The following is a 17,012-nucleotide window of genomic DNA, read 5'->3' on the forward strand; positions in this document are numbered from 1 at the left end:
AATATAAAGTATCCAATAATTAGACTTTAATTTATAACTGATGACATATTAAAACTGTATTTATCCTGCAACAATGTTTAATAAGGACGCCGTCATTGTTGTACCTGTGAAGTGCTATTTAAATGTTGCACGTTCAGTTCCAGTCAAAACGCACGTGTTACTGTAACGACGGATAGCGAGTTTTAATTTGAGACCCCCAGTCGCGAAAAACCGGTTCAAATTTAAGAGGTGGGCACGTGAAGGCTAAGAAATGGATTGGAGGCATAAGAGTAATCTAATAATATAATGTAACAAAATGTTTCCTCTTGTAAATTACAAAATATACTCATAAGTGAAATCTGTAAACTATTTGTACAGTAACATAAACATAGAAATAAAGAAGACTGTAGTGTTTGTATATGAACAGTAACATAAACATAGAAATAAAGAAGACAGTAGTGTTTGTATATGTACAGTAACATAAACATAGAAATAAAGATGACTTTGCTGTTTGTATATGTACAGTAACATAAACATAGAAATAAAGAAGACAGTAGTGTTTGTATATGTACAGTAACATAAACATAGAAATAAAGAAGACAGTAGTGTTTGTATATGCTGTTAACCTTTGATTCATGGTATAACAAAGTAAATCATATCAACAGAAAGCAAAGAAATGATGCTGAAAGATCAGTTATGAGCAGGACAAGAGTTCTGAGAGGTTAACATATAATTAGATTAGAAGAAAGCACGGCGTGTGATACTAATTGTAGAGATGGTATATATACAGCTGTATTGTTTTACATATTTCACAGACTTTGAATTTGATAAAAGATTATGAACAGTAGAGTCAAGTAGTTTATTTCTATCAACTAGCACATTCTGAGACACAATACTTCAAAATTAAGCGTGGTATTTCGAGGGGTCTGTCGTAACAAGGAGTTTTAAGAAACTGGACAAGTACTTATCTTAAAACGTGATAACCTTATCTATTGATTAATCCACTCACGAGCTATAAATATTAACATGAACTATGGAGTGTTGATTTTCCATTAAAAGAAAAGTAAGACACTTGTTATTTTACCATAGAGATCCCCTTGGAGATGGTAATTACTGATTTATTACATTGAAGGTCTTAGAAAATTCAGTGGTAAACGGATATAATATGTTAAATTGTCTGACCAGGAGAAATTGGATCTTTAAAATATAATTAATTTCTCCTTAGAAAGTTCGAATATTTGGGGCGGGCGTAATCGTCTTTTATGCGTAAAGTTCTCTTCACTCGTAAGAGAGGGAAAAATCCCTTGGAAGTTTTAAAGTACGCAAGACATATCGATATGTGTGTGTTTGTCTTAACGCGTGCGTCCATATAATGTAAGGCTTTCAGTTTCACTTCCGCAGCTGTTTTCCTACTGCAAACGTTTTGCACGTGCATTGTACTTCCGTTCGACAAAGCAGAGTCAGATTATAGAAACAGCAAACTTTAACGGTTTTGCTGTTGATTAAATAAACACGAACTTCGTAAGTATGGAACACGTAACTATGAATCTCCTTTGTCAGTATTCGCTTTAAAAGCATTTCTAAGACGTTACGGTCTGTGTTGTATGATGCAAGTAGAAACGTTACGGTTGAGATTTTATCTTTGTCTCTCCGTTTCAAAGCATTAAAATAATTAAAGCTATGCAAGTCAGGTTATCATGCTAGTGTGGTACATTAAGGTTTCACACATGTTTGACACATTAAAATTGTCGGAATCTGTAATTATATTTATATATGAATATAACAAAACAATATCGTCAAAAATAAATATTTAAAGTTATGAAAGCGATATAACACAGTAAAATAGTCAGAACTATACCTTTAGAGTCAAAACAAAACAATAATATAACACAGTAAAATAGTCAGAACTATACCTTTAGAGTCAAAACAAAACAATAATATAACACAGTAAAATAGCCAGAACTGTACCTTTAGAGTCAAAACATAACAATAATATAACACAGTAAAATAGCCAGAACTGTTCCTTTAGAGTCAAAACAAAACAATAATATAACACAGTAAAATAGCCAGAACTGTACCTTTAGAGTCAAAACAAAACAATAATATAACACAGTAAAATAGCCAGAACTGTACCTTTAGAGTTAAAATAAAACAATAATATAGCACAGTAAAATAGCCAGAACTGTACCTTTAGAGTCAAAACAAAACAATAATATAACACAGTAAAATAGCCAGAACCGTACCTTTAGAGTCAAAACAAAACAATAATATAACACAGTAAAATAGCCAAAACTGTACCTTTAGAGTCAAAATAAAACAATAATATAACACAGTAAAATAGCCAGAACTGTACCTTTAGAGTCAAAACAAAACAATAATATAACACAGTAAAATAGCCAGAACTGTACCTTTAGAGTTAAAATAAAACAATAATATATCACAGTAAAGTAGTCATAGTTGTACCTTTAGAGTTAAAACAATAATATAACACTGTAAAATAGTCAGAGTTGTACCTTTGGAGTTAAAACATTAATATAACGTAGAGTAATATACCAATATCTTACGGTATGAAATTCACAGATGTGTTTTTACAATTAACATATCAATATAAAATTAAGATAGTTCGAGATATGCCTTTATAGTAATATAGCAATATAACACGGTATGATAATCAAAGATGTGTTTTTACAATTAGCATATCAATATAACACAGTAAAATAGAGTTGTTACATTTTAGTTAACATATCAATATAGCACAGTAAAATAGAGTTGTTATGTTTTAGTTAACATATCAATATAACACAGTAAAATAGAGTTGTTATGTTTTAGTTAACATATCAATATAGCAGTAAGTCAATTAGAGATGTGCCTTTACAGTAATACACTAATATAATACAGTAAAATAGTCAGTGTTGTATCGTTACAGATAACACAGTGTGTCAATGAAATGTGTACCTTGAATCTAATACAGTAGACAGCCAGTATTATATATTTACAGTTAAAAGCAGGGCCATGAATGTTGGATCTTTATTAATAACAATGGAATTCATTCAGTGAAGTTTATTTACAGGAAACACAGTGAGTCAACCAAAGCTTTGCTTTTGTAGTTAGCACAGTAAGTCTACAGGTGTTGGATCTTTATATGTAACAATGTATGAAAGCCACAGTTATATCTTTAGAGTTAACTTATCATATCTGTGGTTTTAAAGTTTTCACACTCATATGAAACAGTAAGACCGCCAGAGCTGTCTCTGATTCTTTCCGTCTTTCATAATACGTTAACATTACCAGAGCTAGGTCTTTAGTCATCAGTTATTTCACTCTAATAACACATTCAGGTCAGGACTTTCTTGGATTTCATTTCTAAACTCTATGTTTACATTGTTGTTGTTTTTCTTCTTATTCTTTATACCGTTTAATATTATCCTTGTGATAGGTTTTTGTTTTTAAATTCATGTTGGTATTATCCATGTGATAGGTTTTTGTTTTTAAATTCATGTTGGTATTATCCTTGTGATAGGTTTTGGTTTTTAAATTCATGTTGGTATTATCCTTGTGATAGGTTTTTGTTTTTAAATTCATGTTGGTATTATCCTTGTGATAGGTTTTTGTTTTTAAATTCATGTTGGTATTATCCTTGTGATAGGTTTTTGTTTTTAAATTCATGTTGGTATTATCTTTATGATAGGTTTTTGTTTTTAAATTCATGTTAGTATTGTCCTTGGGATAGGTTTTAGGATAGGATAATATAGTAGTCATGAAGAGTTAATAACATAGTTCTGATGAAGCCTAGTTACAGAGGATAATATAGTAGTCATGAAGAGTTAATAACGTAGTTCTGATGAAGCCTGGTTACAGAAGATAATATAATAATCATGAAGAGTTAATAACGTAGTTCTGATGAAGCCTAGTTACAGAGGATAATATAGTAGTCATGAAGAGTTAATGACATAGTTCTGATGAAACCTAGTTACAGAGGATAATATAGTAGTCATGAAGAGTTAATAACGTAGTTCTTATGAAGCCTAGTTACAGAGGATAATATAGTAGTCATGAAGAGTTAATAACGTAGTTCTGATGAAGCCTGGTTACAGAAGATAATATAGTAGTCATGAAGAGTTAATAACATAGTTCTGATCAAGCCTAGTTATAAAAGGTGATATGCTAGTCATGAACAGCTAACAGCATCTTTCTGATAAAACGTAATTATGATGTGATATATTTAAAACAGGGTATTAACGACGCTTAGTTACAAGTGTTAATATAGTAGTTGTTGAAGAGACGATTACATCATTAAAAACATCACATTATATAGTTGATATAGTTACTGTGAAATGTCTGTGTCCCATTATCTAGAATCGAGAGTGGGTATCTTGGGTAAACATACAAAGCTATTTCTCAACAAATTTGTCGATGAACACCTCGCTGATATTCATTTATGCTCATTAATCGCTGGACACCCACAACTGTTGACCTTGGCAAGAAAACGGCTGCTGACGTCCGCGCTGAACGTTTTTAAAACCCTGCCCTCCCTAAGGTCACCTTCCATAAAGGTCTCCTTCTCATTACCTGGAGTTTTAAGACAGTAAAGACACGTTCTCACCGAAAACCTCCCAACACCTACTGATTATTGAAGGCCATTCTTTAACACTGAGCATAAATCACCCACTGACTGATACTTGGTTTCAGGAAGATGTCATATTTCTGTGAAATTATCAACCTTTTCCCATATTATTTATTACGAAACTTGAAAAAAAAATCTTCATTGAACGAATGTGGAAATTAATTATATAACATGTCTAATTCAGCTGTCTGCGATGGAAAAGAAATGTTGTTTATGTAAGTTTTCCTTTTTCTATAGCAAAACCACATCGAGCTATCTACTCTGTTCTTCAAGGGGAGTCGAACACAGAACTTAAAAAAAAAGATCCCCGGATTTTAGAGTTGTAATTAGATTTACTTGTGTCACATCGCGGCACATTATTTACAACCATAAAACTCAGCAATGGATTACCTGTGCTAAGTTGAACAGAGGAATCTATACTCTGATTTCATAATGAAAACCCCCAATCATTCCGGTTCTTTCAGCAGTTTTCAATTTAAAAATTATTTTTCAGTTTCAAAAATACATACATCCGTGCACAAAAGTTTTAAGCATAGACTGAAATGACAATATAAAAATGTCTATTTTCTAAGTTTCTAAGCATCTATTTTTACTTTACGTAAAGTGGTCTTAGTAACTCTGGAAAAAAAAAAGAAAATCCACGCGAACTTAAGAAAACGTTCTTAAAATGCAGAACTATAAACATTAGCAGTCTCACAAAAACTCATAAAGTTACATAAATTTGTGAAAAACAGATCCTGTTTTAACTGACAAGGAGTTCCTGAAGTTACAGAAAATTAAACCTGTGTTAACCGACAAGGAGTTCCTGAAGTTACAGAAAATTAAACCTGTGTTAACTGACAAGGAGTTCCTGAAGTTACAAAAAATCAAACTTGTGTTAACTGACAAGGAGTTTTTAAGGTTACACAAAATATAACCTGTGTTAACTGACAAGGAGTTCCTGAGGTTACACAAAATTAAACCTGTGTTAAGTGACAAGGAGTTCCTGAGGTTACACAAAATCAAACCTGTGTTAAGTGGCAAGGAGTTCCTGAAGTTACACAAAATAAAACCTGTGTTAACTGACAAAGAGTTCCTGAGGTTACACAAAATAAAACCTGTGTTAACTGACAAGGAATTCCTGAGGTTACACAAAATAAAACCTGTGTTAAGTGACAAGGAGTTCCTGAGGTTACACAAATTGAAACCTGTGTTAAGTGACAAGGAGTTCCTGAGGTTACACAAAATCAAACCTGTGTTAACCGACAAGCAGTTAATGAAGTTACAAAAGAATTAGATCTGTGTTAACTGATAAGGAGTTCCCAAAGTAACAGCAAATAAAATGAGTGTTAATTGACAAGTTCCTAAAGTTATAAAAAATGAAACTTGTGTTAATTAACAAGTAGTTCCTAAAGTTTAAACTGAAAGAACAAAATACTTGGTTATATGTGAAGGTACTCCTAAATCCATGGAAAATAATACTTAAATCTTCGGATAGCAACATTGGTTTATTTGGTAATGACATATATCTTTAGAAGTTCGAAAATTATAACCTATTCATTTTAAATAATAACAACTACAAGTAGAATTCCCACTTATAAGATTCATCTGATTAATGTTTAAAATACTCTGTAAGGAAAATACAGCTTGTCTGAAGACAAAATAACAGATTATCAATATGTCAGACAGGAATGTATAGTTTAGTGACATACTGTGGGAACATGTAGTTTAGTATCATACACTAGGAACATACAGTTTAGTGGCATACTGTAGTAACATCTAATTTGGTGTCATACAATGGGAAAATCTAGTTTAGTGTCACACATTAGAAACATGTGGTTCAGTACCATACTGTAGGAACACATTGTTTACTTACATACAATGGGAACATCTAGCTTAGAAGCACCCTGTGGAAACATTTATGTCAGTTCCATACTGTAAAAACATGTAGTTTGCTGCCATATAGTACAAACATATAGTTTAGTGTCATATTGTAGGAACACGTACATTAGTGTCATGCTCTAGAAACATGTTTTAAATCCCTCACAGTAGGAATATCTGGAACCAAAATAATGTTCAGTGATGGTGTGTTACTGGAACTAAAGTAGTGTTCAGTGATGGTGTGTTACTGGAACTAAAGTGATGTTCAGTGATGATGTGTTACTGGAACTAAAGTAATGTTCAGTGACGGAGTGTTAGTGGAACTAAAGTAATGTTTAGTAATGGTGTGTTAGTGAAACTAATGTAATGTTTAGTGATGGTGCGTTACTGGAACTAAAGTGATGTTCAGTGATGGTGTGTTAGTGAAACTAAAGTGATGTTCAGTGATGATGGTTTACTGAAACTGAAGTAATGTTTTGTGATGGTGTGTAAATGAAACTAAAGTGATGTTTAGTGATGGTGTGTTACTGAAACTAAATTAATGTTCAGTGATGGTGTGTTAGTGAAACTGAAGTAATGTTCAGTGATGATGGTTCACTGAAACTGAAGTAATGTTTTGTGATGGTGTGTAAATGAAACTAAAGTGATGTTTAGTGATGGTGTGTTACTGAAACTAAATTAATGTTCAGTGATGGTGTGTTAGTGAAACTGAAGTAATGTTCAGTGATGGTGGTTTACTGAAACTAAAGTAATGTTTAGTGATGGTGTGTTACTGGAACTAAAGTGATGTTTAGTGATGGTGTGTTAGTGAAACTAAATTAATGTTCAGTGATGGTGTGTTAGTGAAACTGAAGTAATGTTCAGTGATGGTGTGTTACTGGAACTAAAGTGATGTTCAGTGATGGTGGTTTACTGAAACTAAAGCAATATTTAGTGATTGTGTGTTACTAGATCTAAGGTGATGTTCAGTGATGGTGTCCACGAATTCACCACTCATTGGTAAATGAACGAAGAACGTAGAGTGCTGCCAGTTTTGGTAATCTCTACAAAAGTACAAGTGAACTGAGTTGTCACCTGTATAACTGAACCACATTTTCTTTTCTGTCATCTGCATGGAGTGTGTGCCTATTTAACAAACCAACTCCTATCCTTGTTTTGGACTCCCTACTGAGTCCACCGGTAATAAACTGGTGATGTTTAACATTTATGTTATGCAATCAGCAGTCATTGGTGTCATAAGCAGCCTTCTAAAATATTTGTGTATATTTCTATCTAACGGAAGATCATTTGTGGCGTAGCTTGTCTTCACACAATACACCTAGTTTCATCAAAATGATATGATTTTGTGTTTATTAACATATTGACGACTGATTGTTTGTACTGAGATGAAAGTGCTGTATTTTAAAGAGAAACAGCAGTGGAAATGCGCTAAGTATATAAATATTATTACAATACGTGACTCGATAGAAAGCCTGAGTAATTCCGTGATTCTATCTATGTACAGGATTAAGGTTTGAATACCTGCACAGCTGTTCTAAACGCTTCACCTTTTTTGAATAAACCTAATAACTCTGACAGCACTTTGAAAAACCAGTTTCCTATTTGTTTACATTAAAAAAAAATAATCATTCTTACGGTATTGACATGATTGTTGTTTTACTCATTGCTGAAATAACAAAGTAGAACCAGAAACACAGATATGCAAACTGATAAATATTATTCTGAACAAGGGAATGTTCCCTGACTTGACTACTGTGGCAATATGTTTTGTTTAAGTATTTTGCTAATAATTTCCGTCATTAATTACTCTTTATAACCTCTAGAATAGGCCTAATTACTTAAAGGCCTAAGATAACATAAGAACTTTAGAAAATATTAATAACTTAATAGTCTAGGAAGCCCTGTTTATAGCCTCTTCTGATTACTTTGGTACGAATCCTTCAAAATAACAAATCATATTAAGAATCGTTATATCTGCTATGGATGAAGGAAAATAAACAACAAAAATGGAAAAAAAAATTGCTGCATTTGGAGTTTGTCTTTCTATTCGTTCTTTTTTTCAGTAGTAAATTTGATATGCTTAAAGGGACTTAAATATGTTTGTCAACCACTTTTGTATGAAATACGACAAAGATTGCTGAGAAAAAGAAACGTATTCGTAGTTTACCTAACAGTATTCATACGTAGACAAAAATTATTAGTTTTTAGGTGTAAACTAACCAGAGCGATGGTAATGAGTCTTGCCAAGTTAGCGGATGCAAAGGTCAAATTACACTACCCTTTACTGTATACATAGAAACCGATATTTGGACAATTTCCACAGCTTCTCCTAATGTTGGAATCTACTTTTTCTTGTGTATCTGAGGTCACAATAAAAGCAGCTACTTCACACCTATTTTAAATTAAGAGAAAAATATTTCAAAGAAGAAATTATATGACTATTGTTTTTTCACCTTATTGAGGAAGTAAAACAGAATATAAATAAATTGGTAATATCCCAAAACAAACATATACGTGTAGAAACTGATTTGGATAGAGAACGTGTAGATCTTGGAATAGGAATTTAAATCAATGTGTATTGTAATCAGTTTAAATCAATGTGTATTGTAATTAGTTTAAATCAATGTGTATTGTAATTAGTTTAAATTAATGTGTATTGTAATCAGTTTAAATCAATGTGTATTGTAATCAGTTTAAATCAATGTGCATTGTAATCAGTTTAAATCAATGTGCATTGTAATCAGTTTAAATCAATGTGTATTGTAATTAGTTTAAATCAATGTGTATTGTAATCAGTTTAAATCAATGTGTATTGTAATTAGTTTAAATCAATGTGTATTGTAATCAGTTTAAATCAATGTGTATTGTAATTAGTTTAAGTCAATGTGTATTGTAATCAGTTTAAATCAATGTGTATTGTAATCAGTTTAAATCAATGTGTATTGTAATCAGTTTAAATCAATGTGTGTTGTAATTAGTTTAAATCAATGTGTGTTGTTATATAGAAATAATTCATAGTTTTTAATCCTATACACAGTAACATATATTTTATGCATCAATTGTATAATTCTAAACGCATTTAATACAAAAGCTTTATGTAAACAGAGGAATATGTTTTTATTGCATGAAAGTTTTGTGTTGCTAAAAACTGCAACAAAAACAAAAATGTAATGTTATCCAATCTCAACCCATTTTATATGTGTGAAACAAAGAAATAAGAATACATTGGTTAGCCATATAAATATATGATACAAAGATAAAGTTTAAGAAAGGAAAATATTTGTATGGTTGATTTCTTTGTGCAACGTTGTCTGTTTTTGTACTCGCGCTTCTGTGAAGCTCCTCTAAAAGTCACAATTATTTTAAAAGCTACCACAAGAGGTCAGCTGATCTGTACCCAAAAACAAAACTCATTATGACACCTTCGTGATTCCCGAGCACATGCACTCTGTTTGGTTCTGCTACTTTGTGAGTCAGAGATATGAACACAGTTTAAAATATGATGACCCTGGGATCCCGATGAGGTCCAGAAATACATAATCCAAAATCAAGTTTTGGTTCAGTGACTCTAAAAACCCACTTCTGACCTCCTGTCAATCCTGGGTGATTCTTCTTCTGCGTTTTAACCCCCTTAGTATCATTTGGTTAGATAAAATAGGAAAACTTCCTGACCCACCACAAAACGCATGCCAATCTTGATCCTGTCAGTTTCAAACTATGGAAAGAGTTTTAGGCTAAGAAAACATATTAACAACCACATAATTTTAGGTGACCATGTTCAACATAGAATATCTTTATTGTATTAGTTAGTTGGGCTAGAAACTGTTTAATCGCAGAGCTATGGCTTATCAACACAGTTAGAAATGTTCCACTCACCTACATAATTATTTCTGAGTAATAGCTTGATTTACAGTTAGAAATGTTTCACTTACCTACATAATTACTACTGAGCCATAGCGTGATATACAGTTAGAAATGTTTCACTTACCTACATAATTACTACTGAGCCATAGCTTGATATACAGTTAGAAATGTTCCACTCACCAATATAATTATTGCTGAGCCATAGCTTAATTTACAGTTAGAAATGTTCCACTCACCTACATAATTACTGCTTAGCCATAGCTTGATTTACAGTTAGAAGTGTTCCACTCACCTTCATAATTACTGGCGAGCCATAGCTTGATATACAGTTAGAAATGTTTTACCCACCTACATAATTATTGGTGAGCCATAGCTTGATATACAGTTAGAAATGTTCCACTCACCTACATAATTACTGCTTAGCCATAGCTTTATTTACAGTTAGAAATGTTCCGCTCACCTTCATAATTACTGGCGAGCCATAGCTTGATATACAGTTAGAAATGTTTTACCCACCTACATAATTATTGGTGAGCCATAGCTTGATATACAGTTAGAAATGTTCCACTCACCTACATAATTACTGCTTAGCCATAGCTTTATTTACAGTTAGAAATGTTCCGCTCACCTTCATAATTACTGGTGAGCCATAGCTTGATATACAGTTAGAAATGTTTTACCCACCTGCATGATTCATGGCGTGATTACTTCAGTCTTCTGTTATTAACAATATTACACTTTAATCAAAGTCTTTATTAACATGACGAGAGATAAGTTAACACATTATGAATAAGGGGTATTATAAGAAACTGAACAAGTGATCCAGGGATCAACTGCTGACACCAACAGTTTTTTGAGTGTTAAGAGGATGTTGACCGCGGAAACAGTTAACCTTATCAACAAACTGTTTTTCCGCTGCTATAGAAGAGACGTTTCCGTTATGGAATAAGAATCACACTGGTCAGTACTACAGACACCCAGTAATGATTTCCACCCCTTCCTAGAAGGCGTGCTTGAAAAACCGTATCAGACAGTTCTAAGTGTAACAACAGTTCCACCTGGAGTAAGATAAATAATGAAACAATTTGATGGAATACACATCACAATAGATGATTATGGATAAATATGTTTTGAGATCGAGTCATATTTATATGCAATGTTAACTATAATGTCATCTTTAAATGACAGCAACAAGTTTACAATGTCATCACAATAAAACATACTTTATAATAAATCCGTGGTTTAATGTCTAGTGGCCTAAAGCCCTTTGTGCAACTTTGTCCGTAGAGTAAACAAACAATCTCATCATAACAAAACATACTTTATAATGATTAGAAAATGTAAACGTATGTAGAAAGGCCGCCACTATATGAAGTTTATGAAAACATCCGGGCACTCAGAATTCTGTTTCTTAGAAACAGTAATGACTTTGCTTAATTCAGATATGTTTATCTAGTTAATAAATACAGTGTAAAACTAAGTATGGAGATTGTGTTCCAACGCACGTTTATTTTACTCACGAGTATTTGCGTCACGTAAAGGTTCTGAAAATGGACATCTTAAACCACGTGGGTATGAAGGCAGAAATAAGCAATCAGAGTACAGGAATTTGATGACGAATAGTGAAGTTGTCAAGCATTTGTGATTAAAATATCACTATCCAATCCCTAACCCTACTTATAAATTCATTTTTCATTACAACCCTAAATTTACTTAAAATATCACTATCCAATCCCTAACCGTACTTATAAATTCATTTTCATTACAACCCTAAATTTACCCAAATTTCTAAATTTAACTCTGAGTTCAAACACATCTCGAACTGTAACTCTAAGCTTACCTACATTTGTAAAGAACTTTTAGCAATGTAACATCGATATTTGATGCGCTACGAAGAAATGTTAAAGGTTAAGCCATTCGGTCCACGAGGATCTTCTACTGGTTTTTGTTAACAATAAACTTGGTTTTTAGTATCACAGATTATGTATCATTTATACAAGAGATCAACAAGGCAAGAAATAGATTTAAAAAGTTTACATTAAGACAGTGCACGAAGCTGTTAATATAGGAAGTGCACTATTTTGTCATTTAGACAGTTATCTACACACTCAGCCACTTTTCCATATTCCTCTGACAATTCAGAGATGAGTCCTTCAGTCTGACTAGCCTTCACTCCATCTTTTCACCATCTTATTGGCCTTCCACTCGATCCTTTGTCATACAATGACATCTCTCAACCTTTCTTGTCAACCTTTGTTCCCCGATACAACCAAACCAACCAGTTCATACGACGTTCTTTGTAATTCCTCGTTTGTCATCTTGTTTGGCCAAAATTTTCTAAAATTACTTTGTTGGAAACCAGACTATCTTTTCAACTCCAACATCTCGTTGGGCTTCTGTGTCCATTCATGGCGACAGGACAGTTAAAGCCAGTCTTATATTTTTATAACCCTCTTCCCAAATGCAGTAATACTCGAAGTACATTAAATAAAGTACATACAATTGAAACAAAATGTACATTAGTTAAAGTACATCTAGTAGTCCATGACGTACACTAGTTAAAGTAATCTAGTAGTCCATGACGTACACTAGTTAAAGTACATCTAGTAGTCCATGACGTACACTAGTTAAAGTATTGTTGTAGTCCATGACGTACACTAGTTAAAGTACATCTAGTAGTCCATGATGTACACTAGTTAAAGTACATCTAGTAGTCCATGACGTACACTAGTTAAAGTACATCTAGTAGTCCATAACGTACACTAGTTAAAGTACATCTAGTAGTCCATAACGTACACTAGTTAAAGTACATCTAGTAGTCCATAACGTACACTAGTTAAAGTATTTGTTGTGGTCCATGACGTACACTAGTTAAAGTATTTGTTGTGGTCCATGACGTACACTAGTTAAAGTATTTGTTGTAATCCATGACGTACACTAGATAAAGTATTTGTTGTAGTCCATAATATACAGCAGTTAAAGTACATCTAGTAGTCCATAACGTACACTAGTTAAAGTATTTGTTGTAGTCCATGACGTACACTAGTTAAAATACATCTAGTAGTCCATGACGTACACTAGTTAAAGTACATCCAGTAGTCCATGACGTACACTAGTTAAAGTATTTGTTGTAGTCCATGACGTACACTAGTTAAAGTATTTGTTGTAGTCCATGATGTTCAGTAATTAATGTACTTGTAGTAAACAATATAAATAAAAGGAAACTTCACGAATGAAAATATTAGTTTATATTTATTGCAAGGCACTTAGAATTGTTAGAAATAACAAAAGAAAAAATTCTTATTTTTTCGAACTTATCACCTATCATTGAGACAATATTATAAGCTCTTGTCCATCAGTTTCAACCTAAAGTACATATTCTATTACAATGCAATTCTAATAATGGATAAAAAACAAGGTTAAGCGACCGGTAGATCTTTTAGAATAGCTAAAAGATTATTGTATATTAAAATATTTCAAATAAATAACATATAAATAAAGTTACCTTAATCGGTCTGTCTAATCTTTAAACATCTGAGACAATCGATATAATTTAGACACAATTCTTTAAAGTAACTTAACGAATGAAGTAACCCTCTTTTTGGTATTTCATATTCTTATCAACTAGATAATCTTAATAATATTCTAAACTTATTTCAATTTTCTACATGTGATGCATGGAAATTAAAATTAATAAAAATACATACAATCAAATCCTGAACCTATTTTGTAAAAGTTTCCGCCATTTAATATCATGTCACGTAAAGAACAACAAGTAATTATCTAAGTCGACTTTCAAATAATATAATAAAAACTTGAACTGAATTGTTCACTGAATATCTAACATTTCTATTTACTTTGTAGTCAGCTCAGGAAAACATGTCCCATAGGATTAGCTTTTATATTCGTATTAAACCCATTAAACTGAAGCAGAGGTGAAAACACTGGTATCCTGCCGAGCAGTAGTAATAATCATAACATTGATGGTCCGGCATGGCCAAGCGTGTTAAGGCGAGCGACTCGTAAGCTGAGGGTCGCGGGTTCGCATCCCCATCGCTTCAAACATGCTCGCCCTTTCAGCCGTGGGGGTGTTATAATGTGACGGTCAATCCCATTATTCGTTGGTAAAAGAGTAGCCCAAGAGTTGGCGGTGGGTGGTGATGACTAGCTGCCTTCCCTCTAGTCTTACATTGCTAAATTAGGGATGGCTAGTACAGATAGTCCTCGTGTCGTTTTGCTCGAAATTCGAAACACAAACAAACTGTATATTACAAAAAAACTACTATACCAAGACAGGTTACTTTGTAAAGGACAGTTTTATATTCTTGAACACGGTAGCTGCCTTCCCTCTAGTCTTAGGCCAAACATGGTTAAGCGCGTAAGGCGTGCGACTTGTAATCCGAGGGTCGCGGGTTCGCGCCAGCGTCGCGCTAAACATGCTCGCCCTCTCAGCCGTGGGGGAGTTATAATGTGACGGTCAATCCCACTATTCGTTGGTGGTAAAAGAGTAGCCCAAGAGTTGGCGGTGGGTGGTGATGACTAGCTGCCTTCTCTCTAGTCTTACACTGCTAAATTAGGGACTAGCACAGATAGCCCTCGAGTAGCTTTGTGCGAAATTCAAAAAACAAACAAACCCTCTAGTCTTACACTGCTAAATTAGGGACGGCCAGCACAGATAGCCTTCGAGTAGCTTTGTGCGAAATTCAAAAACAAACAAACATAACATTGCTTCAACTGTTGTTTAGTTTTAAGGATATTTTATGATACAAACAACATCTTTTCACCGAATACTTTGAATTTGCACGAGTATATTCATGAACAATTACAGTCTTGTTTATATTTGGTCTTAAAAGGCTGTTCTGTAGAAACGCGTGTAGAAATATCTTGCGTTTTTATGATGTTCATTAATATTTTGTTCTAAACGGATAACAACGTTCTAACATCATCATTATGTTTAATCTGTGTGTGTTTTCTTATAGCAAAGCCACATCGCGCTATTTACTGTGTCCACCGAAATGAATTGAACACTTCAATTTAGCGTAGTAAATCCCTAGACTTACCGCTGTACTAGCGGGGAGACATGTTTAATCTGGAAGCAGTGAGGATATCAGACATGTTTGTTGACTGTGGATATAATTGTGGTTCAGTTACTAAAACAGAACGAAGTGTTTTTACAGACATGTTCGTAGCCATGTGGGCATAATTGTGGTTTAGTTACTAAAACAAAACGAAGTGTTTTTACAGACATGTTCGTAGCCATGTGGGCATAATTGTGGTTTAGTTACTAAAACAAAACGAAGTGTTTTTACAGACATGTTCGTAGTCATGAGGGTATAACTGTGGTTTAGTTACTAAAACAGAACGAAGTGTTTTTACAGACATGTTCGAAGCCATGTGGGTATAATTGTGGTTTAGTTACTAAAACAGAACGAAGTGTTTTTACAGACAGGTTCGTAGCCATGTGGGTATAATTGTGGTTCAGTTACTAAAACAGAACGAAGTGTTTTTGCAGACAGGTTCGTAGCCATGTGGGTATAATTGTTGTTCAGTTACTAAAACAGAACGAAGTGTTTTTACAGACATGTTTGTAGCCATGTGGGTATAATTGTGCTTTAGTTACTAAAACAGAACGAAGTGTTTTTACAGCCACAATTCCAAACCTTTCAGTGTCGACTTATCTTAAAAAGTTATAACCAGGCCCAATAATTAAATGCTTTCAAAATTGTGTTCAAAAAATTGTTTAAGTAAAGTTTATGTACAGTCACAACTCAAACAGATTTATCCACAGTCACAACTCAAACAAGTTTATCTACAGTCACAACTCAAACAAGATTTTCTACAGTCACAACTCAAACAAGATTATCTACAGTCACAACTCGAAAAGTTTTCTCTCAGTGGGTCAGCTGTAACTCCCCGAACTTATAACATTAACATTCCGGGTTCTATCATCCGGGGTAGACATAATTCAGTCATCCCGTTGATTAACTTTGCGTTAAACAAACTTCTTCCCCTTAATGTAAGAGTATTGGGTTTTAATATCCACCATGGGCCAGAGAAACATGGGCCTACTTCTGTGCTTACCAATAAATGAACAGCATCAAAAAATTCGGAAGAATGTTCGGAAGAATTGTTATTTCCAAGAATCCAGAATTTCACACCTAGTTATCATGTTCACAGTATTATTGTTGTTCAAATTGTCAGTCAAAACGTTTAATACGATTTTTTAAAATAAGTATCAAACATGATAATGTATAATTGTTTATCTGTTAAAGAATTAGAATTCGTCAATAAAAAAATATCGTCGCATCTAAGTAGATAGTAAGAATTTTAGAGACAGATAAATGTAAACGTTTACTTTATTTTGAGTTTTTCTTGGCCCAAGGTTAGCTCGTGTAGAGCTGCACGTGGCTGGCTCTCCAGTCGTTTTGATATATTCCACATACTTATATCATTTCTATTGCAAAATTTGTGCTGAAGAGGCTGAACGTAACTGAAACGTCTTTGACTGCTGTATTTATCTAAGATCTGAAAATATTTCAAATGGTATAAGAACGTGGTTAAATAGAGACAACAGCATAAAATAATATGAAACATCTTTAGTAAACCTTATAATAAGCAGGAAAAACTGCTTTACTTGTCTAGCAGAGTTTTTAAGGAACCTGGAAATGATTATAATTATCTGGTA

The 17,012-nt window shown here is 33.2% G+C and overlaps 1 protein-coding gene across 2 annotated transcripts in view; it reads right to left on the reverse strand.

The window, feature by feature from the left end:
- The window catches only part of LOC143240338 (inositol-trisphosphate 3-kinase homolog), a 57,257-nt gene that overhangs the window by 23,539 nt on the left and 16,706 nt on the right, over positions 1 to 17,012 (reverse strand). Inside the window, exon 1 of one of the 2 annotated variants that reach the window (XM_076482820.1) lies at positions 11,012 to 11,155. The exons of the other annotated variant lie outside the window; for it this stretch is intronic. Coding sequence (XP_076338935.1) covers positions 11,012 to 11,017 — 6 coding nt within the window. The 5' untranslated portion in view covers positions 11,018 to 11,155. Of the gene's footprint in view, positions 1 to 11,011; positions 11,156 to 17,012 lie in introns of those variants that run through there. 2 annotated transcript variants of the gene reach the window in all.

Source organism: Tachypleus tridentatus, chromosome 1 (assembly GCF_004210375.1).
Source record: "Tachypleus tridentatus isolate NWPU-2018 chromosome 1, ASM421037v1, whole genome shotgun sequence".
Lineage (NCBI taxonomy): Eukaryota > Metazoa > Arthropoda > Merostomata > Xiphosura > Limulidae > Tachypleus > Tachypleus tridentatus.